Below are 18,110 nucleotides of genomic sequence, written 5' to 3'. Positions count from 1 at the left end.
AGACAGGCATTTCACCAAATATGCTAACTAAACACTGATGAAACATGACAGTGTACAATCTCAATGGTCTGTCAACTCACTACAAACATCACAATGTACAATCCCAATGGTCTGTCAACTCACTACAAACATCACAATGTACAATCTCAATGGTCTGTCAACTCACTACAAACATCGCAATGTACAATCTCAATGGTCTGTCAACTCACAATGTACAATCTCAATGGTCTGTCAACTCACTACAAACATAACAGTGTACAATCTCAATGGTCTGTCAACTCACTACAAACATCACAATGTACAATCTCAATGGTCTGTCAACTCACAATGTACAATCCCAATGGTCTGTCAACTCACAATGTACAATCTCAATGGTCGGTCAACTCACTACAAACATCACAATGTACAATCTCAATGGTCTGTCAACTCACAATGTACAATCTCAATGGTCTGTCAACTCACAATGTACAATCTCAATGGTCTGTCAACTCACTACAAACATCACAATGTACAATCTCAATGGTCTGTCAACTCACAATGTACAATCTCAATGGTCTGTCAACTCACTACAAACATCACAATGTACAATCTCAATGGTCTGTCAACTCACAATATACAATCCTAATGGTCTGTCAACTCACTACAAACATCGCAATATACAATCTCAATGGTCTGTCAACTCACTACAAACATCGCAATATACAATCTCAATGGTCTGTCAACTCACTACAAACATCAAAATATACAATCTCAATGGTCTGTCAACTCACTACAAACATCGCAATATACAATCTCAATGGTCTGTCAACTCACTACAAACATCGCAATGTACAATCTCAATGGTCTGTCAACTCACAATGTACAATCTCAATGGTCTGTCAACTCACTACAAACATCGCAATGTACAATCTCAATGGTCTGTCAACTCACTACAAACATCGCAATGTACAATCTCAATGGTCTGTCAACTCACTACAAACATCACAATGTACAATCTCAATGGTCTGTCAACTCACTACAAACATCACAATGTGCAATCTCAATGATCTGTCAACTCACTACAAACATCGCAATGTACAATCTCAATGGTCTGTCAACTCACTACAAACATCACAATGTACAATCTCAATGGTCTGTCAATTCACAAAGTACAATCCCAATGGTCTGTCAATTCACTACAAACATCGCAATGTACAATCTCAATGGTCTGTCAACTCACTACAAACATCACAATGTACAATCGCAATGGTCTGTCAACTCACTACAAACATCACAATGTACAATGTCAATGGTCTGTCAACTCACTACAAACATCACAATGTACAATCTCAATGGTCTGTCAACTCACTACAAACATCACAATGTACAATCTCAATGGTCTGTCAACTCACTACAAACATCACAATGTACAATCCTAATGGTCTGTCAACTCACTACAAACATCACAATGTACAATCTCAATGGTCTGTCAACTCACTACAAACATCACAATGTACAATCTCAATGGTCTGTCAATTCACAATGTACAATCCTAATGGTCTGTCAACTCACTACAAACATCACAATGTACAATCTCAATGGACTGTCAACTTACAATGTACAATCCTAATGGTCTGTCAACTCACTACAAACATCACAATGTACAATCTCAATGGTCTGTCAACTCACTACAAATATCACAATGTACAATCTCAATGGTCTGTCAACTCACTACAAATATCACAATGTACAATCTCAATGGTCTGTCAACTCACTACAAACATCACAATGTACAATCTCAATGGTCTGTCAACTCACTACAAATATCACAATGTACAATCTCAATGGACTGTCAACTCACAATGTACAATCCTAATGGTCTGTCAACTCACTACAAACATCGCAATGTACAATCTCAATGGTCTGTCAACTCACTACAAATATCACAATGTACAATCTCAATGGAGTCAACTCACAATGTACAATCCTAATGGTCTGTCAACTCACTACAAACTTTATTCTTACATATTAATTTGACAGAAATGAGCTCCTACCCTTTTCCATGTTGTATCCCTATCCAATTCATCAAACACTTCTTGGAATTGATTTGCATTTAATGTACCTCCAATATCAGTATCCAGTTCCTAAGATGAAGTAAAAAGTACAACAGAGCTGTTGTCAATCAGATTGAATATTACAATCTTGGAATCACAACACACTTTAAAATTTTATCTGGCAGGTCAAAAAAAAGTCATCTGTTGAAGGCTATCATAACATACATTCTTAACTGACAATTTGTGTTGAATTACAATTGAAGCAAGTTGAGGATAAACAAATAGTCATCAGGGCTTGACAAAAATCGTACTACCATTGAGACAGCAGTCATATAGTCTGGCTCAATTAGTAAAATCTTATTAACATTGCTACATTGTATCATTTGGTAGGGCAATATTGAAGTACAATTGCTACAATTTAATCCAATGACATGCCTGAACAAAGTATAAACTGTTACAATGTATATGATTTGGCAAATAGTCTAGATGCTAATGTGGTTATCAAATTATTTCTGAGATCTTGAGATTTGATGCCATGGATAGCAAAAAGACTAATTTGGCAGTAATCTGCTAGAAAGATGATGGTAGATCACACAAAGACAACATAGCAGTTTTGGCAAGACTTTTGTCAACAGAGGATGAAAAGAAGCAGTGAGACTAAGAGGTTTGTTGAAGCCACAAATAGATGATAAAATATAGCCATATCAGTAAGATACATTGTGTAATTGTCAAGCCAACCGACTGTTTGTAATTGGCTGGGTTCAATTATATGCTATTTTCAGTTGTTTATCAAAGTAGAAAAACTGAAGAAAGGTTATTCCCCTTTCTTTACTTTTTATATAATTAAAGTCAACATGTTATGCAATATTCTACTGAGAGGGCAATGACCCTCCTTAAAAGTCCATACCCTGGCTTAGCTCTACATATCATGTTTTAAATAAATTGAGACCCTGCTGGGGTCTTTAAAGGAAGTGACTTATTGGGTTAGCGGGTAATAATTTGAAGCAGCTGCTGGAAATTCCTTCCTGTCATTGTACAGTAGTGAATACATGTGGTGTGGTAACTACTTTAGGCAGACAGAATCAGTACGAGGGTGGACAATGCATTGAGATCAGTAACGGCAATGCTCTGAGATAGATACAAGGTGTATAGTTATCATAGGTATAGAAAGCCATAAGTCGATACAAAGCAGGATGACTTTTCACGCTGACATCAGACAGGTTGTTATGCTTTGTTATGCCATTCTCGTGTTGCTCACAGGAACATACTGCACACAAACAGAAGACTACTCCAGTGAACTTACTAGTAGTGGTGATGTCTGTGAAGAATTCAGCAAAATCTGTGAGAACGAATTCTACTGTGCGTACATGTTTTCTGTACCAAACCCTCAACTTGAGTCGTGCCCAGAACTGAATGAACTGACCTCTGACCTGCGAGGCATGAACCAACAGATTCAGAAACATACCAATAAGTTGGAAGAGGTCGCCATTGAAATTGAAACACAGCAACGTTCAGTAGAAGACCAGTACGACAAAATCCACAATCAACATGAAGAAATATGGACTCACGGTGACCAACTGGACCGTCACTGGCAGTGGATTGAACGATTACAAAAACAGGTCAAGATTACAAACGAAGTAATCAGTGATTGGCAGTTACAAATCGAACAGATGTGGGATCACATCGAAGAACAGAACTGGGTACAGGAGTTAAGATTTCAGATGGAACGCCAGCAAATGATTTTGGAACGTCAGCAGAGACTGATGGAAGAACAACAGGAAGCACTGGATGACCAACAACGTCTCTGGGAAAGAGAACAATCAACTGTATTATCTCAGATGCAGGAATGGATGATGCAGCACCAGAATGACCTGATAGAATCCATTCGACTTGCCCAACAACCTAGCAGTGATGACCCTGTCATTCAACAGCTGTGGAATATCATTCACCAGTTGCAGGCCGAGAACTACAATCAACAGGTCAACTTAGAGAAATATCAACAACAAATCGTATGTCTGGAAGACAGGTACATGGAAATGGAAAGGGAACTAGGAGAACCAAACCAACAAACTCGGGGTAAGAAAAGTCATCAGTTGTTGTCTGCCTGTAATTACAATATAGTGTCCTTGCACTCCTGGGTAGCAAAGCTAAAGCATTTTTGAAATAGATATGGTAGCAACCTAATTACATGATAAATATGCCTTCTCAATCTATGTCTTTGTCAACAGGATGACTCACAATTTCACACCCTATCCAAAGAGTCTAGTAAAATTGCACTGTGATGTTACAAAAACAGGTGATAGTTTTTATAAATCATACTGGAAGAAAAATGTAGGGCAGACAGATAAATACTGGTGACAATGTATATATGAACATTTCCACATGTGATCAGACACTGAAACATCTTGTTACATCAATTCTTTTTATGCCAAAAATTGCCAAAAATTTACATATTATTCAAATTTATTTCTACATTACAACAATGTTATTAGTAATGTATAACTTGAAAATACAGAACAAGCTGTTAATCAATAAATAACTTCTTTTGGTACAAACAATTTTAGCCAGATAACAGTTTGGCATAATTTTATTTTGGTTGATGAAAAAAAGTTGGTTACAGTCTACATGAACTTTTAATATTATTCTATTATCCGTTTTGTCAGTTATAAATGAATAGATTAAATTTCACTCATATGCCTTCAATACCTATAGTTACGCAGACTTTAACCATGAAAGTGATTCCAATTTTAAGCTGTTTTAGCTAAAACTTCTCACAGGAAATAAACTATTTAAATTAGTGTTCAGTCAAATTTAACATATATTTGCAGTATGCAATGATTGTTGAATTCTTACAGGATCACGAAGTCACAGTTAGTGTTAGATTGTGTCATTCAGCCCTAATCAGTCTTCTCACAGATTTGGGTGCTGGCTGATAGAGACAGCGTCTGACAGACTTAAAGTTAGTGTGTGTGTAAATTGGGTACAGCACTGAAACATCTTTTCTCTACTTTGATTTATTTAACAGCTGTTGACCCTGTTATCAGGCCAGCCACATTCTGTACCAACAGGAAGATGAATGGTTACTTCCATCCTTATCATCAGATGCCAGAATTCAACGCAACCCAAGACTCACCGCCAAGGGATGTTGCTCACTTTACAATCCAGGATGTCCACTATATTGTGTATGTTTACGGCAAACAGTGCGAGATCTTTGTTTATAAAAACAAGACATTTACACTTCGTCAAGTCATTCAACTTGAGTCGACTCTCCAGTATGAGTACCTCAATCACTTTATAGAACATTTTGAGATTAATTCTAAGCACTATTTAGTAATCGGACATGCAGATGAATACGGTCATATCATTTATATCTGGGTTAATAATATGTTTATTCAATATCAGTTACTGGAGGCTGAAAAGAAACAAGTTAAAGACTGGACTTTCTTCTCTATAAAGAACAATAATAGAAAACGCTATTTCTTAGCTGTGGCTGTAAACCGTGAGTTACAGGGCAACTATAAATCTGCTGCAAACAGTACAGTATATCGCTGGAACGGTCGACTTTTTGTTCGCTTCCAAGATATCGAAACTGCAGGAGCTCGGACTCTCACCTCCTTCACGATACAAAACGACGTTTACTTGGCTTTCGGGTTTAGTTATTTGCTAGATTCCGATGAACCTTACGATGTTAAGCCAGAAATCTACAAATTTAGCCGCTCCACATCGAAGTTTCAACCTTTTCAAACTCTTTCTATTCCCGGCTGGTCAACACACATGACTACTTTCCAAACACAGGACAACTTCTATTTGATCGATGTTAAATTTATGGATACGACTGGCTCCTATGAAGTGATATCACCACTGTACAACTGGGATCCAAACACCCAGCAATTCCACATCTATCAGAACATCAGCAGCAAGGGATCTACCAAGGCATGTCCATTCAAGACACCGGATGGCGAGCAGTATCTTGTGATTACCAATGCATGGGATGACCAGTCTTCTGCCAATGCCCAGCATGCCATGATTTACCAGGATGACGGTACACGTTTTGCCACCTGGCAGGTTCTTCAACTTGACCTGGTTACAACATGTATTGCATTTGAAGCAGATGGTAAGACCTATTTGGTCTTGAAGAAAAACGTTTATGAATTATTTCCATGAAATCTAGACTCCTGATATATTTTTACAGCTGCATGTTCACAAAATTCTCTAATCACCCCGTTCTCTGGGGTATGATATCAATATGTGATATATATAATGTAGGTAGGGATTACTTTTCAGAGTCTCAAGTTCTTTTGTAATTTGAACATACTTTCTTGTGATATTACTCCAGCATGATCATATTTGATATGCAAAGATAGAAACAAACTAAAACCACTATTGTGACATGTTCACATTCTCCCAATTTGTACTTAAGTTGTGTACAAACAAATACCCCCTGGGAAGAAAGACGATTAATCTACCAATGTATGTTGACATAATTACACCATAGATTTCTCCCCAACATCTATGATTACACTCGCAACAGAATGATTCAAGCTATGGAGAGACTCATGCAGCAGTTTTATTTGTGTAGACATGGGCATTTTTTAGGGACTTTCAGTGGTTGCACTGCCTTGATCACATATGATTATATCTGCTTCATCAAGGTGTCACTATCTCCCAGTTACAAGCTGTATGTAACCTACTGCATGTATGTGCCATGTCAATAGTTCTACTTCATATCTATCTTAGCTTGTTGAAATTTAGGGCATTGTATTCATAACTGAATCAGATATATAAAGATGACATTTATAGTGTCAAAATTAAGACAAGCAATAAATTTTTTTTTGAAACACAACAAATTGTTGGATTGTTCAAATTCCTGCACATCAACACTACATCTGATAAACAGGAAATCCTGTGGTTTGACAACAGGAGTCATACCAACTCTTACATTATCGGTTTAAATATTATGTTTCATAGAAAACCAAAGGGATGTCATGTTGTTCCATCTTGATGAAATTCAAAAAATATTACAAAAAAGATGAAGATTTCTTTATGGATTGATACTTATAATTATATTAAAAACTGTGATATGTTATACAAACTGTGTGATATGTTACACAAACTGTATGATATGTTACACCAAGTGTGTGATATGTTACACAAACTGTGTGATATGTTACACAAACTGTGATATGGTACACAAACTGTGTGATATGTTACACAAACTGTATGATGTTACACAAACTGTATGATATGTTACAGCAAGTGTGTGATATGTTACACAAACTGTGTGATATGTTACACAAACTGTGTGATATGTTACACAAACTGTGTGATATGTTACACAAACTGTGTGATATGTTACACAAACTGTGTGATACGTTACACAAACTTGTAATGATTTGAACTTGGTTATGGAAACCTTTTCAGGGGATTATCAGCTACACAATGATAGCTGTTATTGAGTGTAGCTAAACTTTATTTGTGGCAGTCATTGCTAAGATAAGTTACCGAACCTCTCTCAGATACAAGGTATCGGAATTTGTGATTCAGCTTACTAGATTTCTGAAACCTGAGTAAAATCCTTCAGGCTGTAAAGTTTGTGAAAATGAATGTTCAGGGACTCTGGGTTTTTAGTTACAAATAAACATTTCTACTCAGAGCAAATTTTTTTTTTAGAAGTATTCAAGTAAATCTCAAATTTCACTGACTCCAAATCGGTTCATGTGTCTTGTCTGAAACACGTTTAGACAGCCCGTTGTAGTACATGATGTTGACGAGATGTCAGTGAAAACTTCGGACTGGAATGTATGTTTGTTCACAGTAACTGACTAATGTGTCTTTTCCCATCAAAGGGTTTATGTAGTTCTACAAAACTTAACATTGAACTCTAAACCACAGATATTTAGCCTAGAGTGATGAAAGATGATGTCATTATACAGATGATGGAAACTTTGGACTGAGCTTAATCTCCTACTACACGGGCCAGATACAATATAATGTCCCATGAGTGAAACACCAAGCCTACACCATTTTAGCTATAATATAGATATTTGTAAAGCACTTTGAGCACCCAGACTGGGTGGGAAAGAGCTATATAAAAACCAACATTATTATTATTTATTATTATAAGTGTAGTAACAGATAATATGCTCTGTGCAATGATATCATGGAAATTAAGGCACAGAGATTATTCAAAGAAGGTCTGGAGAGAAAAAATTACAAGCAATTCAGAAAATTTACTGCATTGGAAGATAAACTGAATTTTTATTCTTTCACTAGAGCAAATTATTTGATTAGCAAACTTACCCTTATCATATTTTTCTTGCAAGTCTTCCCCATTTTAGCCTTCATGACAACTGTTCTTGTAACGTCTACTGGTACAATACCCCTGCAGATGAACAAAATGAGAGAATAATTAAATATACACTATTTCCAATATTTGTATTCCTTCAGTCAAGGAAAATACGAGTGACATATACACCATGTATTTTACAGAAAAAATTGGGGAAAATGATGTTGATTTGGGACATTTCAACTCATACTTCAAATACTACAGAACCAGTGATGTACTTGACAATATATATTAGTCATCACAGAAAATAACCAGAAATCAAATCCTGCATGTCTGTTGGAATTCCTACAGCTTGGCTAGCATGTTATCTTATTAGAAGTATATATAGAACACATAACATTATAATTAATATTAAAATCTTGGTATATAACCTAGTAACAATACAAATATTTATCTCCCAAATACTCACCTTCGTCCAGGGTTATAACCCCTTGAACGTGTACTTCTTAATACTTCATATGCAGCACGTACTGCAAGACGTCGCCGGAAAAAGCTAGCTTGCACTGAACTCTGCAAAGGAAATAAGTACAGCTGAGTTTTGACAGAAACATTTTACAATGTTACACAACAAACACTATCTTTCCTAATTTCTGGGGAAAAAATCAGATGAACACTTGGTAACATATCTTTCCTAGTATTATAATATAATTACCACATAAAATAGATGACTAGCTGAAAACCTGTTTCATGTTCACTCGACTCATCACTCTACCTTTCACTATACCAATTCTCCAACTTGGCACCAAACGTAACATATCTTAGTAAACAAATGTAGTTTTTGACTTTAGCTATTTACACAGACATTTCCCAGAACTACAACATTACTGGGTCTTTAATTAAGTTCTGCTTAAAATGGGAGCATTTTAAATTTTAAATTTTCATTGCCGGATCAGTGTCTGAACACTTCCCAGTGTATACCAAGCCAACATATACAGTCCCCAAAACACAACTAATTTAAAAAATACAGTGACAGATTTCTTTCCTGTAATATATTCATAATACTGTACTCAAACATTAGGAGATAAAAGATTTGTAGTACTCTATAAAATGGCAGTTTCATAGATGCTCTAGAAGCTCTGTGAGCATGTTAATACACGGTCAAAGTCATCTTGGGCTAGCATAATGAGCATCGTGTTAATCCAACCCCTATTTACACGAAGAGTAAGCCTTTAAAAGCAAGTGTAATGAAAAAACAGAGCAATATAAGTTAACATGTAAAGTACTACAATCCATAAAATTTTGCATAATTACAAACTTGGGAGAACAATAATGACATGTGCCCATATGACAAAGTTTTACAGTTCAGCACCATCCAATCTGATGCAGATCCAGTCTTTTGTAAAAGGTCTATCAGACACAGAAACTTACAAAAATGTAGTTAGGGTTTATAACACAGAAGTAGTCTACTTGACAAACTTTTATGAATCAGTTTTACGTTTAATACATGTAAGAGAATCCTTACCTGTAAATAACCTCTAAACTGGTTGTAAATGACAGCAGTTAACATGTTCAAGAAAAAATACATCCCTGAAACAGACAAACAAACAACATTTCTATAAATACACAGTTATCTATGGGTGACAGTCAAGTTATGAGGGAGTAAAACCTATACACTGGTAATACTAAATCCTAAAAACTTTCAAATAAGTGTTACTTTGGCCTAATCAAAAAAATATTGTGCGGTTCTGGATACAATCAATTTTAAAATAGGTGGGGTACGTAGATTTGTTATTTTACTTCCGTATATATTTTTTTCTGTGTGAGTGTCTAGTTCAGGTTTGCCATTGTTTTTCCAAATGGTCTCTGTGTTGTTTATTTCTTCATCAGACGCACAACTATTACAGATTGGAAGAACAGTTTTATTTTGTCTCTTTACGTTGATGTCACTTCCACATACACTATTACTAGTGAGAATTCACAATTTTTGCATTTATTATTTTTTTCTCGAATATGTAAAAAAAAGTTTACGCAGGGAAAACTAGGTGGGGGCCGGGTAACCGGAACTAAATTCTTTTTACGGCCTTATCTCTATATGATATAAGGAAATGACCTTGAAAGTGAATACTAAGGATGATCATAATCTGGTTATGAGTGATACACACATTAAAGTCATACTACAAGGTGTTACTACCAGCATTACGTCTAATTTGTACTGTAAACTTGGAAATCTTCGCTAAAGACTTATTTTTAAAATAAGTAGCGACTAAAATGCCTACACAATGTACTAGTCTGGTAGTTAGTAAAAAGAGAACTAGCTGAAGACTGCATAAAAATCGCAAATCTTTCTGGCAGTGAAAATATCTAGGTTTACAATATTCATTATGTATTATGCGTGAATACATGGTTTGGGGTTTGACAATATCAAGTGATAGTTAAATATGCATCAGAAAGTTGAACAATACAAATCAGTTTTCAAATGCAGCAAATTACTCAAAAAAACCTAAAAATTCAGCTTAAGTGGTGACAATAACACTAATACAGTTACAAAAATATAATTGATAACATCTTTTACTGTCCTAGTCATAGAGTTGTATTAAAGTATGCAATAAATTAGGAAATGAGATGAGATGTGAAATACTAAAATGTATACTCACCAATCACAAGGAATATGATAAAATATAAAGCATAGAATCTATTGGCTGTGTATGCAGGAATCATTACTGTAATAAGATAAAAATAAAGATAGTCAAACATCAAAATCATGCCACAATTTACTTCAAATTCTCTAATATTTGTTTTTATTCAGACAAACTGATATATATTATATATGTGCGACATCTACACATTTGCTCTACTATTAAACTATGTAGAGAATTATGTAGGTTTGTATACCACTTACTGTTACTAACCGTACATTAAAAGGTATTGTGTATATATCAAAAGTTTTGCACCAGAATTTGTGTAAATAACACTTCATCTCCAAATAAATTCAAAGTGTTGCTACTTCTCACATCTTTTTAAAATCTTTACCACAATGAAGTAAAAGCCTACAAGTGTGTGAGATTTTGTGTTAATATTGCCTTTGCACACGTAAAGACCAACCCTGATGTTCGCCATGATGTTCATAATGCAATTAACATTCTCTTAGTTTTCCAATTAGTTTCTTACACTGCAAATACTTCTGAATCTATAGTGAGAACATTTGTTAACTTTGTTGATGCAAGAGGAACGCCTCTGGTGTCTTTTTTCATTTTAAAGGATGTGTAATTTAATTCATATTCGATTAATTTCAAATAGTAATATTGATAACTTGTTAAAATACTGTACTGAAAGGACTTACCATCTGGATTATTGGCAGTAGTTAAAAGAACTAACAAACTCATAAACGACGTTGATAAACTGGAAAACATGTGTTCTCCCTCTTCATCAACCTTTTTATGTGACTATAATTAAAACAGAACAATAGAATATTAATTAGCTGATAATAGATAATGCATACACAGAGTACATCAAACAATATTTGCTGTCTTCTGTCTGACTTGGGGTGTCAAAATAACAATGTTGAGGATCTTCAAGACTGTAAAATAGACGTTGGTAGCACTACAATAATCTAAGCCCTACTGTGGTGTGTACGTAATAGGAGCATAGTGCAACCAATGACTGTCTTTTCCATTCTAAAGATTTGACAGAGATTCAGAATTCTGCTATAGGTTATCATGCACAGAAACTTGTAGTTTTAAAGCTTTTTAAAAATATTCATGTAAGTAACTAATAAGTCCATAATTACCATACATGAAGGAAGTACTAGTAATTGAAAGTGTACTGTTATGGTTACACTTTCTGAGTGTTGGTTGGTTGGTTGTCCAGTGCAGACAAACATGGGGAGCACCCTGAGATGTACTTATAAATAAAATTACTAGCAAAACGATCCATAATTAGTTTGGGTCAGCTACTAATAAAACTAAGTTAATTAAAGACACATACACAATGACTTGTATGTAGTCAGCAGTGTCCCCTCTAAGCCAATTTGACACGCCACTGACGCACACAATTTCTAGTGACGCACCAAAATTTGGTGTTCCCCTATCTCTTACTATGTGGTGACTCACAAGAAATGTCAGTTTTTCTCGTTTTGACTCACCAAAATTTGGCTATCATTAGAGGGCAGACTGTTTATCAGTGTGATATACTTACAACATATGAGTTTGGACTGGGAGTTGTTTCATTGCCTGCAGGTCCCAGTGGAGAATCAGCCTGGAGTGAACACAAAACAACGTTGCATAATTAAAATTGTGTACAATAATACATTATATGTACTATCACACCATACAGTAAACCTAGATATTTTCACCACAAGAAAAGTTTGCAATTTTGCAGTCTTCGGCTACTTTCCAAATACTTATTTTTATCAATTTCCAGACTGGTACATTGTGTATCAACATCTCAAAACACACTGCATGGAAAGCTTTACATGTATTACCAGATTTCCTCCCCTGTCATTAAGTTCCCAAATCTTAGTGAAAACACTGTCAATAAACTGGAAGACAGTAATAATTAACAGACAAAATGAACTTTATGATGTGTATTATTATCAATCATAAATTAAATTATTTTCAACACTTACTCCTGGTTTGGGGAACAGCAACATTCCAAATATAGTAAAAATATACATATGTAAGAGTAACAACAATATTACACTGGAAAAGAATCAAGAAAAATATATATTAATAATTGCCAAACTATTACAAGTGTATTAAATACATATTTCAACTCAAAGAGTCAACAAATTTCTTGAAAGTGAATCCAACATTTGACATCTTGTATCATCTGGGGTGTTATCATGTCGAAGAAATTTTTTGACCTGTCTGTGAGTAGAAATTTTCATTTAATACTATGAACCTATGGTCCATGAATATTTGTTCTCACATCACGAATGTCTATCATGCATCGATATAATAATTTAATGTTCATATGTCTCACATACATGTCCTGTGGTAAATGGTGATCATCTAAACTTTGAACCTGCCATAACATAAGGTCAAAGGTCACACACAAGGCCATAGGTCGTAATGTTCTTCCTGAACAAGGTAAAAAGGGGGTGCCAAGCACTCTTGTAATTTGGGGGTTAAGTGAAAATTATACTCCAAACACTTAGCTTCATGCAAAAAATGATATCATAAGTTATAACAGCTATGGATGCCAAGACTCTCCCTTCATGAACAGTCAAATACAGAAGGTTTCATTGATCCCTGTCCCCTTGTGTGAAAATTCTGGAGAGAAGTTCTGAACAATGGGTTGTATATTCTTGCCATTTCCAATATATGCAGCTTTTCAATACCTGAACACTTCTGGTAAAGTTCTTTTGATGCTCCGTACTGTCTTTTTCATCAATGTGGAATTTTGTAGTAAAAAGAATGGACGAAGAAGTCGACGAATCCGTACAAGCTACCACATACAAAAAAAGAAAAGAAGACACATCACAGTCAATCATTCACATAGATGCATTAGTAATTTTCTAATCAACATTCTCAAGTTGAAAAATGTGCTATTTCGCTATATCACAAAATATGGTGAGAATGACACTGTAACAACCACATTCACCATTATTTCAATATTAATTTCATTCAATATTGTCACTATGACTGCAAGGTACTCTCAGTTTATGTTAGTTATTTGTTAACAAAAAGGAACATCACATGAAGTTCAAATCATTTCTAAGTTGTCTAACAAACTAAATGTATTAGCCACGCATTTCATTTTTTTCCCCTAGATTTCAGTATTTCCTTGATATGATAGACACACCTACCTCGTGACAGACAAAAGCCAAGGACACTATTAGATCAATAAATGATATCGATACAATGATAACATACGCCAATAACCATTTACTTCTGACAAACTGAGTTTTACCGATCAGATACCCCTGTATATAATAAATGAAAAATACATACACCACAAAAGTTGACTCATGATAATTGCTATGCTAGGAGCATGTTTATTGCCATGAAAGGAATACATACATGTTGCCATGACAACTGATACTCAAGGAATATATATTATAACAAAATATTTTCTGAAGTTATTGTTCACTTCATACTTCATTTACTTTGATAAAAACATGCTAAATATCATAAGTGACATTACAGTCATTTTCAAAGAAGTATCCCTAGAGGGCACTCCAGATAGGCAAAAATGAGGGCTAGTATAAATAAACATTGCAATATGAAGCAGTCAACAAAATGCACCTAAGTTCTGTCCATCTCAAACGAAATTTGCAATACTCAGATAGACTAGTTGAGAATGCCATAACTTTTTGGTGTGCAACACTGGGAAATATTGATTTTTAAGACTGTTAGAGAATGCCAATGTAATGGTTTTCATTTCTAATCCAAAAGCTGTCATTGAACAGCACTCCTAGTGGCCACACTTTACAATCTTTTGTTTTTCTGATAACCAGCATATGTATGTGTATTGTGTCAATCTCACCTTGACAATAGCATCAAATAGAAAGACCAACAAACAGATAGCTTCTATACATTCTGTCAGTCCACAAGGTGGATTTCGTACATCACCTCTGTAGCGTGGATCAGAACTCCAGCCAGTTGTTACTGATGATGGGTATTCAAAGAATGCTAGTAGGAGAATAATTGATATGGTTCCATAAAGGCACCTACATGATATAAAATGAAAATTTATCAACAGTACATAAATCAGAAATTATGGTCATTAAAAATCTTCTTTGGGGGGGGGGGGGAGAATGGAGCTCACAAAACTTTAACCCAATCAATTCTGGTAACTGCATATTGGTTTGTCACAAGGAAGGAAATTCTCAGTACCTGCAATAGCATTTTACCTAATGTTAGGGTCAAAATAGAACAAGTTGAGTTATTGCTCACACACGCCTATACTAATGCAAGTGAAGAATGTGGAGCGGAATTTATGGTGTCGATTTGTGTCAACCAAAATATTTTATATTTGAATTGTTATTTTTATGATGCTATTTCATGTACCAAGAATTCCTATGGTGTACCTCAACAAACAGAAACATAGGGAGTCTTGCATATAAAATTGGGAGGAAATATCATTCAGATAAAGGCAGATTCAGATATACTTTACACGTACTTAGCAGTGGTTGTATTTGTGGTAGATGTCTAATAAATGTAATCAAAAGATCTTGGTTGTTCTGTTACACATATGGTACATGGTTGGTCATGCTGTTACACACATGTGCATGGTTGGTCATTCTGTTACACACATGGTATTTTACAAAGCATGGAATAACTGTGCCAGGTGCATTTACATGTAAATCATGCCATGAATAATGGTGATAACAGACTGTCAGTACTGGTGATGGTGGTAAAATGCAGTTTGTCTATGATAGTGGTGGTTGGATACTGTTTATAATAATGCTGGAGGCGTAGGCAGTTGTGGTGGTGTTGGTGGATGTAGCTACACATTGGTGGTATTAGAGGTGTATGGTAGTTACAGTAGTGAGTAGTGGTGGTGGTGGTGGAAATGATGGTGAGTAATAGAAAATTATGAAGGGTTACATACCATTGTACTGGTATAGAATAATACCATTGATAAAGTTTAAGGGAGCGACTATCTATTTTATGTTTTATGCTACGATAATTGATAGCATCTTCTACAAAGACAACGGCCTGCTGGACAACTAGTGGATCTGAAATACAAACAAAAAGCAAATTATATAATTACTTGCACCCCTATGTATTGCTTTATTTTCACTTCATATAATAATAATAAAACACACACATACAGACACTAAAAATTACAATAGAGAAGGACTGACAAATAGGCTTGAAATAGCTCAAACAGAGTTAATGAAACGTCATGCCCTGCCACTTGATGAAACATTACCTCAATACAGTTTTAAGTGAATAATATTACATTCAGCAAGAATGTACTGAAAAGCTTAAAAATCTACATATTTTTTATTATTTAGTTTTCTAAGTTATGAGAAATCATTTAGACAAACTAAGAAAGTGATGTATCCAAGATATATGTGGCAAACTTGACAAAGTCAGTGGATATTGTTTGAACAGTCATATGGGGATTATGACAGTGACAGCCTTGACAATGAAATTTTACACTGACAGAGAAAGAAATTAGTCAGATCCGGATATATCCTTAAGAAGTTTGCCCAACAAAAGCTGAGGATGAGAGTAACTTTGTGCACAGATCCAGAGGTATTGGCATTTTGGGCAAGCCCTCAACTGTGACTATGGCACTATGTGACCTGAGGCTGCTTTTAAAGATTAGCAGAAATGAAAGGAAACTGTCATGACTCGGTTGACATGAACAAAATGTAAATGGAGAAGTCAATTGCAAAACGTATGAAAAATTGTGATTTACAGCTACTGCACAATATTTGCTGACTAAGTCTAGACATATCAATGTCCTTGAAAAAATAGCCCCCTGGGGTTTATTACAACTAATAAAATAAAAAAAATCAAGCGCTGTATCTACTCATTTACTGCAAACATTTCCCCATTTTGAAAGTATGCACACGGGTACATGAAGTAGGCTGTCAGATATGAAGTATTGTTAGACCTAAAAAGTGATATCTGAGGGTGGTACAGACATGTCATACCTTCCAGATAAATACAAAAAGTATAATGTGCGCACGCACACACACACACACGCGCACACGCACACACACACGCACACACACACACAAACAAACAAAAGGAACTCATATTTTTTTAATATTATATCTAACATATTAACACTGGGCAGAAGACAGCTCATTTCTCTCATATTATTATCTATATGTATATGTTAAAGTGTACACTCCAGTTGTGCCTAAACTGCCATGCTGTATTTTGTGCTGTCCAAAAAATTGTTAAAAATAAATTACATATATGTATATTGATTGCTGATATTGCTAATTTCATGTTATTTGATAAATCAATGCGTAATTATTGTGTAATAACAAAATGCAATATTTCATAATTCAGCCTTCCAAATAAGATATGTTGTCACTTTATCTGTAATTATATAACAAACAATACACAGGACATGTTATACATGTACAAGGACACAGTCACTCCATAGTGTTTGAAATGAGTCACTGATTAAATATGACAATGTGATCTTTAAAGTCTTTTGTTTACTTACAAACATAATGCATACATTGTTATCAAATACAGTAGCCATTTCGAGTCAATGACCCCTGGGGTAGCAGAAGAAAAGTTTCTGAGGTTTTAGAAAAAGTTTTAAAGTTTACTGAACATAAAACTGTCATCTACATATTGTTTTATATCATAGTGCTCCAGTTTAGGAAATATAGGAAATGTGAGACTTTTTATTTTTTATCTATCCTTGGGGTGATAAAGTTAGGTTAGAATTTGTTATCACATATTATATACTTCCTGATATTATTTATAGACAGAACCTCAGTGTAAAGTTGTATTTATTTTTTTTTTTAAAATACACCCATTAGTAGATTAAAGTATAAATTGTCTAAACAGTATACGTCAAGTCTTTGTAATTATATTTCATTTCATAGAAAAGCTGTCACAGTTTCACAAGAATTCACCACACAACTTCAAGGTTAACAGTTGGCATTGACAGTGCTGTGTGTTAATTATCTGAAAAGGCCTGACAAAAGGAAATATGATTCACTTCAACTTTCAGTACGACTATTACTGGAAACAAACCAGGAAAAACAAGCCCCACGGTTTAAAGTATAGAATCATACAATCACAATTGAAGAAGTTTATCGATTGGTGCGGACCAAAACTTTGCAAACTTAGGAATTACTTTGTTTG

The 18,110-nt window shown here is 34.9% G+C and overlaps 2 protein-coding genes across 2 annotated transcripts in view; one reads left to right on the top strand and one right to left on the bottom strand.

Annotated features, from left to right (window-relative positions):
* LOC144437964 (two pore channel protein 2-like) overlaps nucleotides 1-18,110 on the bottom strand; it is a 32,548-nt gene that overhangs the window by 12,483 nt on the left and 1,955 nt on the right. Inside the window, exons 2-13 of the mRNA XM_078126997.1 lie at nucleotides 15,874-16,000; nucleotides 14,806-14,989; nucleotides 14,126-14,242; nucleotides 13,658-13,764; nucleotides 12,944-13,016; nucleotides 12,514-12,573; nucleotides 11,660-11,762; nucleotides 10,974-11,039; nucleotides 9,842-9,906; nucleotides 8,789-8,889; nucleotides 8,334-8,415; nucleotides 2,034-2,123 (exon numbers count right to left, since the gene is read on the bottom strand). Of these exons, the coding sequence (XP_077983123.1) occupies nucleotides 2,034-2,123; nucleotides 8,334-8,415; nucleotides 8,789-8,889; nucleotides 9,842-9,906; nucleotides 10,974-11,039; nucleotides 11,660-11,762; nucleotides 12,514-12,573; nucleotides 12,944-13,016; nucleotides 13,658-13,764; nucleotides 14,126-14,242; nucleotides 14,806-14,989; nucleotides 15,874-16,000 (1,175 nt within the window). The remainder of the gene's footprint in view (nucleotides 1-2,033; nucleotides 2,124-8,333; nucleotides 8,416-8,788; nucleotides 8,890-9,841; nucleotides 9,907-10,973; nucleotides 11,040-11,659; nucleotides 11,763-12,513; nucleotides 12,574-12,943; nucleotides 13,017-13,657; nucleotides 13,765-14,125; nucleotides 14,243-14,805; nucleotides 14,990-15,873; nucleotides 16,001-18,110) is intronic.
* On the top strand, nucleotides 3,082-6,844 carry LOC144437674 (uncharacterized). Its single transcript, XM_078126679.1, has 2 exons — nucleotides 3,082-4,109; nucleotides 5,059-6,844. The coding sequence occupies exons 1-2, from the start codon at nucleotides 3,227-3,229 to the stop codon at nucleotides 6,195-6,197; spliced, it is 2,022 nt and encodes a 673-aa protein (XP_077982805.1). The 5' UTR covers nucleotides 3,082-3,226; the 3' UTR covers nucleotides 6,198-6,844.

This window comes from Glandiceps talaboti, chromosome 7 (genome assembly GCF_964340395.1).
Source record: "Glandiceps talaboti chromosome 7, keGlaTala1.1, whole genome shotgun sequence".
Lineage (NCBI taxonomy): Eukaryota > Metazoa > Hemichordata > Enteropneusta > Spengelidae > Glandiceps > Glandiceps talaboti.
The sequence above is the reverse complement of the archived record's forward strand: the minus strand, read 5'-3'. Positions and strand labels throughout refer to the sequence as shown.

Coding starts and splice junctions, on each gene's coding strand:
- LOC144437674 (XM_078126679.1), top strand. CDS start 3,227: ATGACTTTTCACGCTGACATCAGACAGGTTGTTATGCTTTGTTATGCC. Junction 4,110..5,058: donor ACCAAACCAACAAACTCGGG/GTAAGAAAAGTC, acceptor TTTATTTAACAG/CTGTTGACCCTGTTATCAGG.